The 19,365-nt window shown below is 37.6% G+C and overlaps 1 protein-coding gene across 5 annotated transcripts in view; it reads right to left on the reverse strand.

The window, feature by feature from the left end:
- LOC121295444 (NHS-like protein 2) overlaps positions 1–19,365 on the reverse strand; it is a 97,603-nt gene that overhangs the window by 18,857 nt on the left and 59,381 nt on the right. The window contains exon 1 of one of the 5 annotated variants that reach the window (XM_041220056.1): positions 17,516–17,688. The exons of the other annotated variants lie outside the window; for them this stretch is intronic. Coding sequence (XP_041075990.1) covers positions 17,516–17,558 — 43 coding nt within the window. The 5' untranslated portion in view covers positions 17,559–17,688. Of the gene's footprint in view, positions 1–17,515; positions 17,689–19,365 lie in introns of those variants that run through there. 5 annotated transcript variants of the gene reach the window in all.

A 19,365-nucleotide genomic window follows, 5' to 3' on the forward strand; every position in this document is an offset into this window, starting at 1 on the left:
CTCAAAACATCTTAAAGCGAAAATAAAAGTTGTTGGGTATTAATGAAATTGAATAAACATGTTAATTACTCAACACAAAACAAAGCATTGCCTTGTTTATAAAATTATTGAGAACCAATCTCTTAAAAATAGTGCTGGACAAGACCTCTGATTATCCCATATCCCAGAATGCATATCTGTAACTCTTACCTTGAGCCTAATGAAAGGTCATGTGTACGTGATGAATCAACTGCATTTGCTAGTTTCGTGACACATTTTCATTGTCAGTTTGTGATGAACTGGTACACTGATAATACATTATAATGGTACCATATCCACAGAGGGTGTAGTTAAAGTGTAGTTAGACTATAGTCTGAATCACCGGCGTCACTAAGACCAGTCTAAATAACTTTTAATTTAATATAGTTACTTGTAATTCAGTTTAGGTATTGAACATTGCTTCCTTTCATTGTATGATGCCGTCTTAAAAAAACAAAACTATGTGTGAACTTTGTAAGCAGCACGCACACCTAAGGATGAGGTCGGTCTCAACAAATGAAGTGAAATCCTGGCATTAGCCAAACCGTGTGTATTGAATTTTTTACAGTTTTACCAAGTTACATGACAGCCTCCTATGCTAATCAACAACAATCTTAGGAAAAAAAAGTAAAAGGCGCAAAAACAAATCTGTTATTCCCTGATAAAAGTTTACTCAAAATGTATTATAACTGTACTATAAAAGGTACTTTTCTGGGCTTCACAATACTTTGCTATGTTTTTACTTTTATAATGGTGGAGCTAAATGCATTTCATAATTAAAAAGTCCTTTTAAAATCGCACGCATGTACAAAAATGTTGTTCAGCTTACAATAGTTACACTATTACAGTGATAAATCATATCTATAGTGCATTTGTCTCAAATGTCTATCTTTGAAAGAAACACTTGCTTTTTTAACATGTATGTATTTCTAAAACAATGTATCTATGGCTTCGCTCCTGTCAATAAACAATCAGCTGCTTCCCTTATTTACTGACAAGCTTTCAGCCAGTAACATGCTAAGACTCAGAAGATGCTGCCGAGGTGAAATGACCCATGGAGTTCAAGTGTAAAATATTTCCCAAGAAATAAGGCTGAGAGCAATGAAAGCTCATTTAACCTAAAGTAGTAACAGCTATCATGCTTTAAAATGGAGAAAGTTTGATACAAAAGGGTTAAAGGCTCTCGTATTGCTTCATATACTCAGACAGAAGTTATGCAAGTTTTACACAACACCAAATTGTAACACTGAAATGTCCAAGCCAGTTTCACATCCAGGGATAGGAGTTATCTGTAAACACTTCGTATATATTACACATTTATTCAGCTAGAAGGTAGTTGTACAATATTCTCCCCATAACCCTTATACAGCGAATACCTCCTGATGTGACACGTTTGTGTCAATTCACTTTGATCACTTAAAGCTGTTGGTTCAATAAAGTGAGGCAATTCAGAAGTTGTAATTCTCTGAAGAAGCAACAATCACAAAATACAAAAAAGGTATTTTACATACAGATGCATGCCATGTTATACAGCTAGAGCAGCGAAATGGTTATGTTTTATATTGGTTACTGAATAAAGTTCCTCATTTTTGGTGGTTTATGCTTTAAGTTGATAACCTTTATGGTTCAGTGCACACCTTGCATTTTGTGGTTTTTGCTCATCAGCTATGTTTGAGGTACATAGGTTTTGCAATTTAAGACCACAATGGCTTGGTTTACACACAGTTTAGATTTATAACTAAATTGTTTACACCATAATGGATTAAACTTCTTTTCAAAGGGTGTGTTTCGTTACATGCAATGCTTTATTTTGCTTTGACAAAACCACAGTTAGTCTTAGGTCCTGCCGCTTAACCTCACCAACAAATCTTTCCTGACTAACTGTTAGTCAGTGAACCCTGAATTCCTCCATCCAGTCACAGGGTTACACACTCAATTAAACAAATGTAATCCTATCCATTAGCAGACTGATACATTCCCCAATGCTGACCTTCTGTCAACTTTAATTAATACTTAATTAAGTAGCACTCAAACACTGTAATACCAAATCCTATTAATGCAGCTCAAGCGCATGTGAATAATAATTTCAAGGGTTGCTCTGAAAGGTGAAGACAATGTTTTGACTGCATCAGTGTTGAATATCTAGGTAACTGGAATGATCATGAATATCTGGAGTAAACTACATAACAGGGGTGGTGTCTTGTACTTTTCAACACAATAGGACAAGTTGTTTTCTAGATTCTATATAGGGCCTTATTTCCAAAGCCTTTCCTCCATCCTTTAATTGAACTCCTTGTTTATGTAATGAGAAAAACAAATCATGTTCATGCTTTGTAAAATTACCAGGTGTAAACCTTTTTCAGAAAGTAGGAGTTAAAGACTGGTAAATGCTTTGAAAATGTGCCTGATCCACTCTAAAGTCATAAATACTTACATACATACCATGCCAGCTTTCACTGTAATTACACACATTCTACAGAATGACAGTGGGCCCAGTTCAGTTAACTGGGAAAAGGTGTTTTAAGGTAATAACAAATTCATACAAATGTACGCACTGACTTGAGAAAGGTACTGTATGTTATGGCTGTCTGACTAAAAGAATACAGTATAGACCCTGGTATAGATGTAAAATGTAATACAGCTAAATACATCTTTTACATTGCTAAAAATATAACTTAATAGTGGCATTTTAAAACCACAGACTGGTTTTATACCTATTATAGTGCATATAAAAAAAATAATACAATCAAGAAAAATCAGTGACACTGGTAATACACTACATGCAAACTCAGTATAAAATATAACGTGTAATCATCACCACCCCTGCAATTGAGTTGAGTCTTTTAACAGAGCCTTTCCTGTACAGATAATAATACAGCTAAATTTGTTTGTATCAGATTGGTTTGTATTAAATGGAAATTATGTCACACTAAGATTAGTTATCCAGCCCGTTAGCCGCACTGACCTCTTGTGTACTGGACATCAGCTTGCGTAGTACAGGACCCTATATAATTTTCTACATATAGTGTACACTACCATCCAAGAAGTACTGGGACACTATCACGGGCAATGTGCTGCCTCTTTTACCCATCCTTTAACCCTTGTTTACTAAATAGCTACAGTGCCTATAGAAAGTCTACACCCCCTTGAACTTTTCTCACATTTTGTTCTCTCAGTGCCTCAGTTTCATGCATTTAAATGAGGATTTTTTCTACTTATCTACACACCATACTCCACACTGTTAAAGGGAAAAAAAGTTTTCATTGAGAAAAAAATTATACATTAAAAATACAAAACTGAAATATCATAATAGGATAAGTCTCCACCCCCCTGAGTTAATACTTGGTGGAAGTACCTTTGGCAGCAATTACAGCTGGAAGTGTGTTGGGATAGGTCTCTACCAACTTTGCACACCTAGATTTGGCAGTATTTGACCATTTTTCTTTACAAAACTGTTCAAGCTCTGTCAAGTTCCTTGGGGACTGTTGACAGAGGGCAATCTCCACTTCATGCCACAAATTTTCAATTGAATTTAGGTTGGGGCTCTGACTGGGCCACTCAAGGACATTTACCTTTTTATTCCTTAGCCACTCCAGTGTAACTTTGGCTGTGTGCTTTGGGTCGTTGTCATGCTGAAAAGTGAACTTCCATCCCAGTTTCAGCTTTCTTGCAGAGGGCAGCAGGTTTTCCTCAAGGACTTATCTGTACTTTGCTCCATTCATTTTCCCTTCTATCCTGACAAGTGCCCTAGTCACTTGCAATGAGAAACATCCTCATAACATGATGCTGCTACCACCATGCTTCATAGTAGAGATAATGTTCTTTGGGTGATGTGCTGTTTTGGGTATGCCCCAAACATAATACTTTGCATTTAGGCCAAAAAGTTCAATTTTAGTATTGTCAGACCACAAAACTTTTTGCCACATGGCTACAGAATCTCCTGAGTGTTTTTTTTTTTTTTTTTGCATACTTCAAACAGGATTCAAGGTGGGCTTTCTTGAGTAATGGCTTCCTTCTTGCCACCCTACCATACAGGCCAGATTTGTGGAGTGCTTGGGATATTGTTGTCACATTTTGACCAGTCTTGGCCATAAAAGCCTGTAGCTCTTGCAAAGTTGCCATTGGCCTCTTGGTAGCCTCTCTGATCCTTCTCCTTCTTGCTCGGTCATCCAGTTTGGAGGGACGGCCTGATCTAGGCAGGGTCTTGGTGGTGCCATAAACCTTCCAGTTCTTAATAATCATCTTGACCGTGCTCCAAGGGACATTCAAGGCCTTTGATATTTTTTTATACCCATCCCCTGATCTGTGCCTTTCAACGACTTGTCCCGGAGTTCTTTTGAAAGCGCCTTGGTGCTCATGGTTGAGTCTTTGCTTTGAAATGCACTACCCAGCAGAGGGAACCTACAGGTACTGCTGAATTTATCCTAAAATCATGTGAATCACTACAATTTAACACAGATGGAGGCCACTTAACTTGGTGTGTGATTTTGAAGGCAATTGGTTACACCTGAGCTAATTCAAGGATTGCTATTACAAGGGGGGTGACACTTATCCAACCAACCTATTTCAGTTTTTATTTTTAATAAATTTTCTACAAATTTCTAGAATATTTTTTTCACTTGGATGTGGTGGGGTAGGATGTGTAGATAAATGAAAAAATAAAACTATTTTAATGCATTTTAATTCCAGGCTATAAGGCAAAAAATGTGAAAAGGTTGAAAGGGGATGTAGACTTTCTATAGGCACTGTATGTATCTCTGAATAGATTCAAATTCATGCACATTATTTGAGGAATTAGTTCCACAAGAAGAGGAAATAGGTGGGGCGTTTGTTCTACAAATGATGCAATGATAACTGCTAGATTGTTGTACATTGGAAATATATAAGTAATAACTGATAAACCACAGCAGAGCAGATGCTCTTACTGAAGTGAAATGTGTTTCCCTTGATACTAACCCAACCCAAAACCACACATTTATAAATACATCATCTACTGTTTGAACCACTTAACCTAAAAGTGTGACTACATGTCAAAATACATCTTTTACAATGCTAAAAATATAACTTAATAGTGGCATTTTAAAACCACAGACTGGTTTTAGACCTATTATAGTGCATATAAAAGAATAATACAATCAAGAAAAAATCAGTGACACTGGTAATACACTACATGCAAACTCAGTATAAAATATAACATGTAATCATCACCACCCCTGCAATTGAGTTGAGTCTTTTAACAGGGCCTTTCCTGTACAGATAATAACATACACAACAGTACCGGCAAGAAACAAGCAGAGAAACATTGCTGCACTTATACTTTTCTTAACCTGCCTTTTCACAGCAGAACTATATATATATATATATATATATATATATATATATATATATATATATATATATATATATATATATATATATATATATATATATATATGTATATGTAACATTTGACAATGCCCAGTTCTGTAACAGAAAGCATATTCCACTATAGGCACCTGACAAAATATCTTGAGATGGCATTACCAATCACATGCTATTTCTTAAAATAACCTAAAGCAGTGCACAGAGAAAACAGTCTTTCCAAAAGTGTCTAACATTCTCAACCACTCAGTCCCTGTCAGCACAAGACAATGTAGCTCACACACTATTACCCTCTTCACCTGGAAGGGCTTGCTGTGTGTGTGTGTGTGTGTCTATATATATATATATATATATATGTATATATATATATATATATATATATATATATATATATATATATATATATATATATATATATATAATAGTTCATGGCCTAAATCTAATGTAACTGAAATATTTGGGCAATGTTGTATGTATTACATGGCTACTGCATCATCTACAGTGCCAAGTCAGAATGCCAACAAGAGGAGTAGAAACAGACTGGTTACTTTGGCCTCCATACACCCTCATGCTGCCATTCTGCCTCAGCCCATAGCACACAGAGTCATAGGAATGAGGCCAAGCGCACTGCCGATTGTTTTCAAACAAGCAGTTTTGTATTAAGATGATCAAATTAAAAATGTTTCTGAATCTGAAACTAAAACTGTAAAATAGTTGCAAAACATGTATTACCACACCCTTAATGCTGGAGCAACAGTAACTGAAACTGAAAGGACTCTCTTCGGTGCAGATTTAATACCACATGACAAGATACTGAAACAAATAAGCTAATATTTTTTCTCCAACAAGCTAATGTTTCTAGATTACCTTAATTAGAAATTACAATATTCATCCATATCCAAATTATGAAGATGATTTTTTGGTGCTGCCAAGTAGCAACCAAACTATGCCACTCTGTTACTGTAATTATAGTACATGCAATCAGTTTACAGTTAATTGCTATAAGAAAAAGTTGAGTCTTCCTGAGTTACCAGTATTTAAAAGACACAGCTAGATGTACTATATAACTGTCAAGGGATGCTTGTTAATTTATAACTTCAAAATGCTCAATGATATATTCCAAAAGGTAAAGCTAAGAAATGTATGGATTATTCTGTGTGTGTGTGTGTGTGTCTATATATATATATATATATATATATATATATATATATATATATATATATATATATATATATATATAAGTCTGCATCTCCCTTTTGCTGTCAGTTTCAGTCACAATGGTAAGACAATCCTTTTACTTTTTAAGGTTTTCAGCATATATTATATAAATTTCTTTAGCAATAACAGACTGAGACAAATGCTCTTCAGAAGTGAAGACTCTTGACTTTGCTGCAGAATTTCACCTCTCACTTTCCTGGAGGAAATTGAGACAGTAATTACAGAGGAAGGGAATGGTCACAACTCTCTCCAGAACTATTAAAACACCTTGCAGACTGCCAGCGCACATGGTGACACTATACTTCATTGACCATAGTTATAAGATACATTCAAATCAATGTGTCTTTCTCATGTCTTTTTGGATGGTAAGTTTACATACATATATACAAATGTTAGTCTTAAGCAATGTAATGCATTTTAGCCGAGACGATACAATACTTACAAAGACCTGTCCTGACGATGCTCTCCTCAATGTGCTGTTTACTGCTCCCCAGGCAATGCCCAGCTGTGCTGCCTTCTTACCATGGTTATATTGTGGTTCACTCTAATCTTGTGCAGATAAAACAACAAAACTCACCACACTTTCAAAAAGGAAGTAAGCAAGGCGTTGAACAGGAAACCAGCAGGGTTTCCCAAGGTTTGCGGGCAGTGTATTTAGTAAGAGCAGCTCTTCATTCAGAATGAAGCTTCCAGTTTGCCTCTTTACTTAGTCACTTGGGATTAATGCAGCTTTTCTTGTAAAGGCTGATCAATGCCTTGGAGAGATCTCTCTCCCATTCTTAAACCCGGATTCAAGATACATGAATTTATCTGATTCTAACCCTAACAGTGGAACTGGTAGTTAACTGAAATGGAGAGTTTATTAACTAACACAGCCACTCAAGCAGTGCATACTGTGATGAAATTCAGCTGCTACTACACTTTGAACTGAACCTCTGGTCACTCACATCACTTGCTGTTTTGCATAATTCTTTCAGAGAAACAGTGAAAACAGTATCTTTACAAAGAGTTCCCACTGCATTGTTCTTCCTGCCTTGTTATGCAAATCAATGGTAGTTCCCCATACCTTCCTTATGGCCCAATATCACTTTCTAAAGCACCTTGCATTAAATTTCCCATTTAAGTATAAACTAATCCAGAACTTGCTTAGCTTACAGAAGCAGATGAGAAATCCAGGGTAGTCTGACACAGGTAGGTTAATTGATAAACCAAATCTGTCTGAGTTCAAATTATTCAAAAATCAGCACTTACAGTAATACTAAATAATTACTACATTTTAACGCTTTACTACATACTGTACAGTATGCATATCATTTTACCAATCCTTAAATTGTAAGTAACATTAATTAGGGAAAAGACAGTCTGCCTTTTTTGAGTTCAAGTTAATCTTATGTAGTTGCAAAAAAAGAATTCCCAATGGGAGCTGCTTGCCCTGGAGAATATGGGATTATAATAGAATAAGCAGGAACCTGGCAGGCAGTATTGTCAAGCTGGAGGTTAGAGCACTCATCTTTCCCTTGAGTGAAAAAAGACTGAAGCCATCCACATTGCAAGACCACTGTATTAAAGTACGTCATGCTAACAAAATAATTCCAGTAAATCTCATCTAGATTTTACGATTTCTGTGAAATGTACCCGTTGTCATGTAATGTATGTCATGTAATGCAGAATCCTGTGAAAAGTGTAAATAGACTAAATTACCATTGATGCAACAGGAGCCCGACAACCAGTTTATTTTGCTTCCAGTGAATGATAGAACACACTACATAGAGCTGCAATGAAAAATTGAGACAAACTACTCTACAGACAGTCTGTAATCTTGTAGAGGGAATATTCTGATGGCTTTCCAGTGCCATCTGCACTAAAGGTGGCCCTGCAATATACTAAGTGTAAATGATTTGATAGTGGTTCAACACATTTCCCAGGACGCTGTATTTATATTGGAATATATCGATTGTGCTGTAAACCTCTGTGTACCCAGAACCTCAGACTTCTAAAATCAGACTCTGAAGTCAGTCTACTGTATATGCCAAGGAAGCAGCAGCAGCCAGCCCGTAAAGGGAAGAGAAAACAATCCATTTCATCTCTTTCATTACATCATGCTTGATTAGATATGCCAGATCTTTGTAATTAATTTGTAAGGCATACTGAAGATATTTTATGTTCTGCTGTTAGCATTAATCTTGCAGAAGAAAACCCTTTTGTCCCTTCTATCTTACAGTTTTCCCAAACACACCCTTTGTTTACTAGAATACGCATCTTTCTTTGTAGTCTTTATAGTGTCTGATAATAACAAGGTCCACTTCCACTTTTACACTCCATATTTCTTTAACCATTCACCCATATGCACTGACTTTTAAAATGACCAGGCTATAAATTAAATCACAGGAATAACTGGACACTTCAGAATCAATAGTTTGCAACTTATATTGGGGAATATCTTTTTCATGATAAAGTTTCACTCTTCAGAAATTGGGACCCCTAGGCAGTATTCATGTCTGTCTGTCAGTAACATTCTATGATGATTTTGCACCAATATTGACCAAAGCTTTATCATATGCTGCTAGCCTCCTATAAACATTTTAGACTGAATTTGCCGATAAACCAATAAACTCTCGATTTTACACAAATATGACTGCAGCCTCTAAATATACCTGCACTAATTTAGACTTTGAAATTAGTCTCCCAATAAAAAATAAACACATGCACACCATCAACCATTTACCCAAAACTCAATAACTAGTGCCGCTGTAAATGTAATTCGCACAACACAGACATGCACACACACTGCGGCAGGCTGACAATGTATTGACAACGAGTTCTCCTAATGAGGTTCTCCAGGTGGCTGTTTCTGGATCTGTAGTCAATGTAACCTTTCACATCTCAGCCCTCTGCTGCTCGCCTTGCTCTGTCAGGTTTATCAGTCTCAGGCCAGTAAAACACAAACCAGTGCGTCTTTCCAGAGATACACTGTGCGGGTCGAACACAGACCTTGTTCAACTATCTTCCAGTACACTACAACCTGCAGTAATGCCATTTTCAGGGCTTTTATTTTTCCCTTTGAGAGTATTGTAAGTAAGTTTATTTTTCAGCCGAGCACTCAATGAGTCATTGTTACTGTTCCTGTAGTTCTTGGCTTTACGTTCACAACTGGGATCTGTAATTTCCACTGGGAGACACACATCTGGAAGGAGAAAAATAATCACTCTGGTAGAACAAGACCTGGAGTGTCTGGCCTTATAGGGTCAATTGAAAAAGCCCTGAGATTTGAGTTTTTACTTTCATTTTGCACTAAGTAAATATGGTACTAATGGGGAATACTCTCTTCAGTGAATTCTGTTTACTATCATTTCTGTCACAATGCCCTAGCCAGAATATAACAGGTGAAAGAAAACAAATTACTGATAATATCACCCTGCATTAAATATAACTGGGGTAAAAGAAAACAAACTATTGATAATGGCATCCTCCTTAATATCAATGATATTTATATAAAGTTGAATTCCATCCCAATTAATAATTGTGCTGTTGTTTAAAGACCCACATTTTTTAAATGTTTCAATATACACAGTAGTGCAATACTGAAATTGGATTTAAACCTTTTTCATGTTTAATAAGTACAATGTGTCATACATTATAATAGGTGTTAACAACCAGTGAAGCCTCATGTAATCTGCTTTACACTACTTGAATGCTACATAACGCATTCTACAGTATATACACCAGGGGTTGCAAGGGGCTATTCATTTACAGTTTTACAAATCAGGCCGCACAGCATATAACCAAAAATCACACGCCCAACTAAACTGTACTGTAAGAATCTGGCGGGCACAGGGGTTCAATAGGCAAACCAGGAGGTTGAGACAGAGCCTACTGACACACTGGCAGAAGCAGAGCACAGAGCAGCAAAGCCTCTGATATTACATCACTTCCTCTCCGCTGAAGGTGTCACTCACACACCAATCCCCACACTGCACTTCCACCTTCACAACCCCTGGGGTAAGCTACAGTGCAGACCTCAAGATCAAATTATCATTCTTTAAAATGTTCTGTTTGCGGCACATTTCAGATTTAAAGCAGAATTGAATTTTATTTCAAGCTTTTTATAGTATCTCAACAAATCTGATTTCTGTATATTACACTGGACCAGTGACACAAGGTCCAATTCTTCGCTCATGTCACTTTTGCTTTATTGGGTAGAGGAACACACATACATTACCTAATAACCCTATAATACGTATTAAAACCTTCATCCAGTCTCATAGCCATTTTGAGAAATGATAAGCATAGTGTGGAAGAAAAGCCCCAGCAATATGTCACTTTCCTCAAGGTATAAATGCTAATATCTATCGGGCTATTGTCTCACTAAGCTCTGGGGCCAAGAAGCCAAATATTGTATCAATACACTGTTGTCATTTTGATGTCTTCCATTGTCCACTGTATTTACACATCTGTTCAATAAAATCATGTTCTGCTAAATACTGGGTGTTTGTCTACTGAACTGATATGGAGAAACAAGTCCAATCAGCAGAGGTGCTTATTACAACAGTGTTTTTGTTGCTGAGGATTTCTCATTTCACCATCTGTGTTTACTATCAATTAGAAACCGCATTCTTAACAAAGATGACAGCATTGGGGGAGTTTCTATCCATAGCAAATTGTGGCTCTCCTTAGCCTCTGCACTCAAATCACTGTTTACACAGAGGAGGCACCGGGAGGATGCCTATGCTTCCATACACCACTATTCATTTTTCTACCAACAAGAAACAGCATCACACATCACCTTGATACCAGGGTCAAAGTGCATTTGCAGTCCATACTGTAAAGCAGATGCAGTTTGGCAGACAACATTCCAGATAATGCCACTGTCCATCTCTTTGCGAGGAGATCATTGACTGTTAGCTATGATTTGGATTTTTAAGTTCTATATTTCACACATTTGCCATAATACTTATACTGCACATCACTACTGTACACTATTTTTGTTATTTTGCTATAGCATGGTAGCTGTTATAGACAGGCCTATATTGCATCTCAGTGGATCCATTATAAAACTTTTTAGGTTAATTGTCACTGTTTTCCTTAGATATTCAAGGCTTCAAAGTAAGTAGGTTTTAATATGCCTTAATTTGATACTTAACTGCCCTGGGTTTTACTCATACTCTACATGAACAACACTGCTCAACATAATGTTTAATCAAGCATATCCATGTAACACCACAATGCCAGTTGATTCAGAGTAATATGAAGGCACAAGCTCAAATTGTTTCTGAGATACAAGGCTTTAAGTGGCATGAAAGAGTTTAGTTTTCTGATACTCATGCTTAAACTTGGCCTGCAGCGGCAGATTTGCAAACTAATACATGCTCCCCAAACGCAGATGTTTAAACATGAAAACCTAATTCCTAGGACTGTAGCTTCCCTACAGTATTAAACAGAGATGGCAAACACAAATCAAGAACATCTTGACATCACAGGACTCCCAGTTTGTGCTGTCATAATCTGTAGGCTAGTCCAATCCTTTTTTTAATTGACACACTGCTACACCGTATCACCAGGATAAAATGAAGCAGAATAAATGAGATTACAATCTCAAAGGATTTATTCTGATCAATTGATCTTATAAAATTAATTTAAATAGCTAGAGTTATGGCTCCACAGCGTCATTAAAGATGTTTTCAAATGAAATGTCATCAGCACCTTTTCAGCTTGTTCCCACAGAAGTGACCTAATTACAGCACAATGAGGTTTCCTTTCAATGTTGTGCTTGGATTTCCAGCACCGTCTCCTGTAGCACAGTCCAGTTCCCAGAGGAAGTGGCTGCAGTGATGTCATCTCACTCAGACTCACATACCGCTCATGCAGCTGAACAGTAGTTTTCTTTGCTCCAGTAATGATCATCATTGAGAAGGTGAGAATGTGTCATGCATTTATTGCAAATTCATTAAATTTATCTGCTTGTTCACAATTATTTTGAATAGCTGGAAGGATCTAGAGTATCCAGGATCTGGAACTAGAATAGGATTAAGTGTATTTGAACATGTGAATAGTTTTCATAATACAGGATATCATACGAGAGGTATGCATCGTGATGCCTTTGTATTATGATACAAGACCAAAAGCAAAACATAGCTCACTGTAGTTCACCAAGTGGTTTTCTAGAATAAGTGTGTTTTACAGTTGGTATGAATACTCCCTAACTCATTCCACTTTTGTTCTTTTAACAAAAATTGACTATCATTAACTAACTGATCATTTCATCTTATTATGCATCATACAAATAGCCAATTAGAATCATTACATTTATGGTGATACATATTTTTATCGTGACCTGCATGTGGCATTGGGGTGTCACATGCTGTCCAGCAAAAGAAAAGGGTGCCCACTTAGCCTTAAGTTTTCCGGGTCAGTTGAACCCCAGCAGGATGGAACATCTAGCTTTACCTCACTGTAGGCCAGATTGGGCGCAACAGTCCAGAAATGAACGATCGCCTCTTATTGACAGCTCTCTTCAAGCCTGTACAGCTTTGCTCCCCCTTCTTTGCTCTGTCTGATTTATGGAACACAGCCTACCTTTCTAACTCTACTGTCGTATGTGATCCCAACCCAATCACACAAGCCACCCCTCCATCACTCACCATCCTCACAGTAACAACACAACCCAGTAACAGAATGTAAACGGGGACTCATTTAGCAAGGGAAACCTCCCAATTATTAATGTGACAGTGCGCTCCCAAGAAGTATTCCTACACCAACCAGGTGTGACAACCTAACCCCTCCATTGAGAGCTAGCTAAGTCACACAGCCCCCCTCACTAAAAAACTATGGAGTGGTACCCCTTCGGACACAGTACAATTCTACAAGGCATTCCAAAGTTTATAAATTTGGCCACTTTTTTAAAAATGTCTACACTAGTAGATTTTCATTGTTTTTAAGGTCTACACTAGGCTTTTTAATTTATTATTTTTTTTTTTAATTTAGTCATCGCCAATTGTTTTTACCCCAGTTTTCTCCCCAATTTGGATTGCCCAATTATAATTTTTATCCCGGTTCACTGCTGCAACCCCTCTGCGACTCGGGGCATGGAGGCTAAAACACGCGTCCTCCTAAACGTGTTCCTGCCAATTCGTCATTTTCGCACTGCGGATCCACAGCGAAGCCACCAGACCTATAGCGACAGAGGACAACACAGATCTGAATGGCTCCACTGCAGACCTGCAGGCACCCTATCAGCCACAGGGGTCACTGGTGTGCGGTGAATCATGGATTGCCCAGCCAATCTAAACCCTCCCTTTCCAGGCGACGCTCGGCCAATTGTGCGTCGCCCCCTAGGAACCCCCAGTCACGGTCAGCAATGACACAGCTTGGATTTGAACCTGCAATCTCCAGGCTATAGGGCACATCCTGCACTCCACGCGGAGCTTACACTAGGCTTTTGTAATACACAACCATTTACGAGATCAGTAGATCCATATGATCAAAAATATTAAACAAGTTATACTGCATCATGCAATCATGCACCAGTATGCACAAAAATGTTATGCAAACACCAAAATGTTTCCAATCATTGTAATAAAAAGTGAAAGAAAATGTTAGGTTGACAATCTCCTGAGGGTTTGCAAATTGTAATCAGTTCATTCCTCACAATTGCTTCCACACTGCATTGTCCAAATTAAACACTGTGGGAAAAACCACTTAAACAATTTCCTGTCATATAACAGACAGCATTAATAAATCTACCCTGTGCTGCTTAATATCATCAGTGACTCATTTAACAATGACGCAAACCGTAGATAGAGAAAAAGACACACCGAAATGGCACTATGTAATCCCAGGACCAGCAATGAAGCTGGAATCGGAGCAACAGTGATAAAAGTTCTGAGGAACATAATATCCAACCACTGCTAACTGACAACAATGCCAAACTGCCAGTCCATGTCAACACAAAGACAGCTATTGTGGCATCGCTAGATTGCAGGTATGGGTGCATTATTATTTGATACAGTTACTGCTTCAATAAAAAGCTAAGATAAGGAAGTGACAATGGCACCAACCACACTATACTCACAGCATGGGCTCCGATTTCCAGGTTTCTCTGGATGTAATTACACTTGTCCCCCTAAAATAATGCTGCTGTTTAATCTTATTTCACCTGTTAATGCTGAGGTTATCCCTTCGGTAACGTCTATAACTATTATAAACCAGAAATGTGTTCTTTATCAATGAAAACATATTTCATTTTGGGTGTTGAATGGGTGTTTTTCCATGAACAAAACTAAGTAATCATCATGAGTACTTAATTAGTATAAAATAAGGTAATACACAACACTGTCAAAACAATATTACCTTTTATTAGACTGAAAAGAAAAACTATAAAAAATGCATGATAATACAAATAGGGTCACCTCCCAAGGAAATTCTTGTACCTCAAAAGTTATAAAACATATATTTCTTAGATTTTTGAGGAGTGGTTACAACCTGCCTTATATAGATCAGATAGGTTTACAACAAGATGATAACAACACATTCCACTGTAAACCACAGTCAATTTACAGTACAATCTTACAGTGGACGATAGGAAATTTAGTATACTGAATTTCCCAGAATACCATCTCTTGAAGCGACATGACCAGCTGCACTTACTGTCCTGCTAAAATCCAGGGCTGGCCATTGCTGGTATTTCTCACACACAACACATACCTTCCTGTTGGCATGAGTCTTTCCAGCTGGAACTGCACAGATACACTGGTCAATTCTGAGCCCTTAACTGGCCAACTTAACCACTTCACAAACTTAAAAGGAAACAAATTACATTTTAAGGAATACTTTAAATGAAATGTGTTCATCAATAAATGCTGAGACATTAATAGAAGGTCCAGCGTACATTTACAGTATTTCTAGCAATAAAGTATCTGACCCTGATTACTGCTCTAGAAATAATTGCTAAAAATATAGCTAACTTAGGAAAGGAAAGGGCATGTATCCAAGTCCTAATTCAGGTGTAATTGCCTTCGATTTCAATCACAAATATACAAGCTTGGACACAGTTCATGAGAAAATACACAAAACTGAAATATGACTCAGGTCTAACAATAGTCTTTTATGTGTTTTTACTAGAAGCAAAAATAATGGTTAATAAAAAAATAAAAAAAATAAAAGATTTTACATAAAGTCCACAGCTGTACTGTATATATCCTCTTCCTTTATAGGCAGGTGGTTATCAACAAACCAGTAGTAATCCTTGAAGTAAAATCTATACCTTAAATTGCTGGTCTTCAGTTTCTCGTCTGAGAAACCCAAAGCTATTACATTAACAACTGAAGTTTGCAGAGATGTTTCCAATATGCACAACATCTTTACAGTGTGAGGGCCGTCACCAAGTCTTGCTCAAAGATTCCTTGTGTGACTCACCAGGTAGGATAATTTTCTCCCTTTGTATCTGTATCCAGTTATAGAAACAGGCTGGTAACCTCTATAGGATCAAGTGCCTGAATATAAAACAAGCAGCAGAGAGTCCTTATCTGGAACAAACAGGAGTCCACAGCATTGCAGCAAGGCAGAAGATGGCGAAATGTGCGGCTCACATATAAAAAAGGGTTTTTATACCTTTTTAGAAAAGACCAGACCTTTCTTCCACTTTCCAGTACTCCCCTGCTCATCAGATATCACACCATAGGTCAGGGATTCCCAACCCTGGTCCTGGGAACCACATATGTCTTCTGGTTTTCATTCCAACTGAGCTCTCAAATGCTTAACTAAACCCTTAATTGAAGTAATAATTTGCTCTAATTAGACCTTTTTACTTGTTTTCAGCTCTGAAACAATTGCAGATTTAAAGTTAGCTATAACATTTTATAAGTAATTTGAACTCTGCAGCTTTTTAGGTGCTGAGAACAATTAAAAAGGTCTAATTAAGCAAATTGTTAGTTCAATTAAGGGTCTAGTTCAGTAATTGAGAGCTCAGTGGAAATGAAAACCAAAACACACACTGTCCCCAGGACCAGGCAGCCCTGCCATAGGTCTACTTGCCTCACATGTCCCAGAAGTTGTTATTTTCACAGAAGAGGTAACACTTTGTACCGTGCATTCCTTTTTACTGAGAACCTTTGTAACCTGAAGGTTACTCATCCTTAGGACGCTACCCTAGAAGTTCTCAGATTCCAATGTCACACACACACAGCATAGCATATTGTTGGTCAGCTTGTTTTAAGTGACAGGCTAGTTTCATAAAGCAATGTTAATTTGTCTTAATGTCGGGTTATTTGGGACCTATGTTACTACACCTTGTTTGAGTCGTTGCCTGTGTGCATGCTAAAACCTTTATTGAATGACTGTTTGGTATTTCTACTGTCCAATAAATGGAACCACAAGAGTTAAACAGGCTACTGCAAATACAAGCCCTGAATTTAATAAACAGGCTTAGACAATATAATGTACAATTTAAAAAACTCAAGATCCTACCAAATTTTATATCATTTATATCTATAGTGAGGGTCTGAGAAAAAAAAAAATGCTGATATTATTTACTATTTAGCCTGCTACTCTGGATACACCAAGCCTGACAGGATATTGAACACCTCAACTCCACAGCCAGTAAACTCTGGATATACATATAGATTTACGGCCCAATAACCTTTTCTATCAGGTTGGAATCCCTGTAATAAATGTAACCAAATGCCAACATAAAATAAAAACGTCCTTATTCACTCTGCTTACTGGAAGAATTTCTAATCTACTGGTACCGAGATTTTTTTTTCCTAGCTAAAAAGTTGTCTGTAAAATAAATTGATACCAATGCTCTAATGACCCTCTATTGACCCTCTTGCCAATTCAACACATAGTTCTGTCCTGTCAGTTCAGAGTTAGACTTGTTTCAATTTTAGTAGTTTTCCTATATTGCATCAACATGCCCACTTACCTCCTTTACTCCTGGAAAGAGTTAAATACTCAGATTTCTCCATGTCTTTGTGGTGAGCAAAGCTCCCAAAGTAGCATCCAGAAAGCACACAAGGGACTAGCAGAAAGTGAGACAGAGTTGGAGTAAACGTAAGGTCCCATACAGCACAGGCTGCCAGGGAGGTGGTGTGTGTGTGTGGAGGGGGGCTGAACTTCCTTCAGTCTGGTCCAGGGAGAAAGAAAGGAAATGAGCAGGAACTGAATGTTTTAGCAAGCTCCCCTCTGCCTATTGTCAGGACTCTGTCCCCCTTTCCTTCCCAGTATTAATGTTTTTTCCTGCTTTTGCTGGGGAGAACTACTTTTTTTTTTAATAATGTAGTTCTATGAGCCAAGACAGCGATCATGATTTGGGGTTTTGTTGAAATACAAAACAAAATAATGTACATCTAAAGACAAATTTAAAAATGGTCTCAAATAAGCCTTAGAAAACAGAGTATAAAGATGTATTACACAGACTAATATTCACAGAACAAAACATTAGATAGCTGAACAGAACTAACTTGAACTTATTATCCAGAGTCTCAGCTCCACCCCTCTCCTGCTTCAGCACAGCTGGAGTCACTGAAGGCAAGGCAGACAGGCCCTCTTTGAACTGACACGGAGACTTCAGCCGTCGTTCAGGGTATTGTGCGTAATACTCGTTAAGTGTTTTCCTCTTGTGCCCCATTTTCAAATCAAACTCGTAACTGTCATCGTATATACCTATAGCAAAAGCCTACCTACACCTTAACTCACTAATTTCAAAGTAGGTGCTTTGAATGACAGGCGCTGTAGCTGGCAAATGAAAGTTCGAGATTTAATGAGCTTTACCGATAAAAATCGAAAAGTAGCAAGCCTAACTATACTCTTATTCCTTTCAGCAGGCCTGGGCTTGATTCTAATCCTGCTTGAGATGTTCAGGTCAGAACTGCGGTACCTGGCAGCACCCTTACCACAGTAAAAACTTAGCAAACTGTAATAAATAATGCATAATGAAAGCATGGTAATGCACAGGTAAGCACTGCAAAGTCTAGAGAGGTATTGTAAAACATATTAAATAATGGCAAATCATGGTAAACTCTGGTAAATGCATTACCATAGGAAAACTGCTTGTCACAGAGACGGCCGAAGTGGGCGGCGTCAGAACCAGGAAAGGTAAGGCAATACACAAAACACAGAACGGATGAAATGAAGTGATGAAGACGCCTGTTGGCGCCGGTTTAATACAAAATAAAAGGTTTAACAAACACGAAAAACACAGGACACGGCACTCTACGCCAAAATAAACAAACAAACGAAAACAGAATAAACTTAACAAAACGGTGCACGGACAGACACTGACAAACACGGTGAGCAGATACTTTGTTATTATTACTACTTTACTTATTTCCTCCGTCTCCAATCCCGTTCTCCGCTCACCGAACACCCAACCCCAGTATGTGCCAACGTGCATCTATATATACTATTGTGCTGGGATTCAATTACCAATTAATTATTCACTTGAATCCCAGCACGTGAATTAATAAAGTGCAATTCCCCGTGCTCACATATTACTACATTTTACTTGCACGTGAAGTGCTGTGCAATCCTCGTGCCTAAATACACATATACATTTTTAAACACTCGTGTTACACAGACCCGTTTATATCCCGTGTACCAATGTCTATACACCAACATTTAAACACACCACACGCAACACATAACAGATAATATACACAGGGGCGGGCACTTTGTTACACTGCTACATTACAGTGATCAACTTTTATAAAGAGCACTGTGTCTGACTATAGCCACTGCCATTATCCCTCACCTACAAGCACCAATTAAAAAAAT

This window comes from Polyodon spathula, chromosome 20, assembly GCF_017654505.1.
Source record: "Polyodon spathula isolate WHYD16114869_AA chromosome 20, ASM1765450v1, whole genome shotgun sequence".
In the NCBI taxonomy this organism is placed as follows: Eukaryota; Metazoa; Chordata; class Actinopteri; order Acipenseriformes; family Polyodontidae; genus Polyodon; species Polyodon spathula.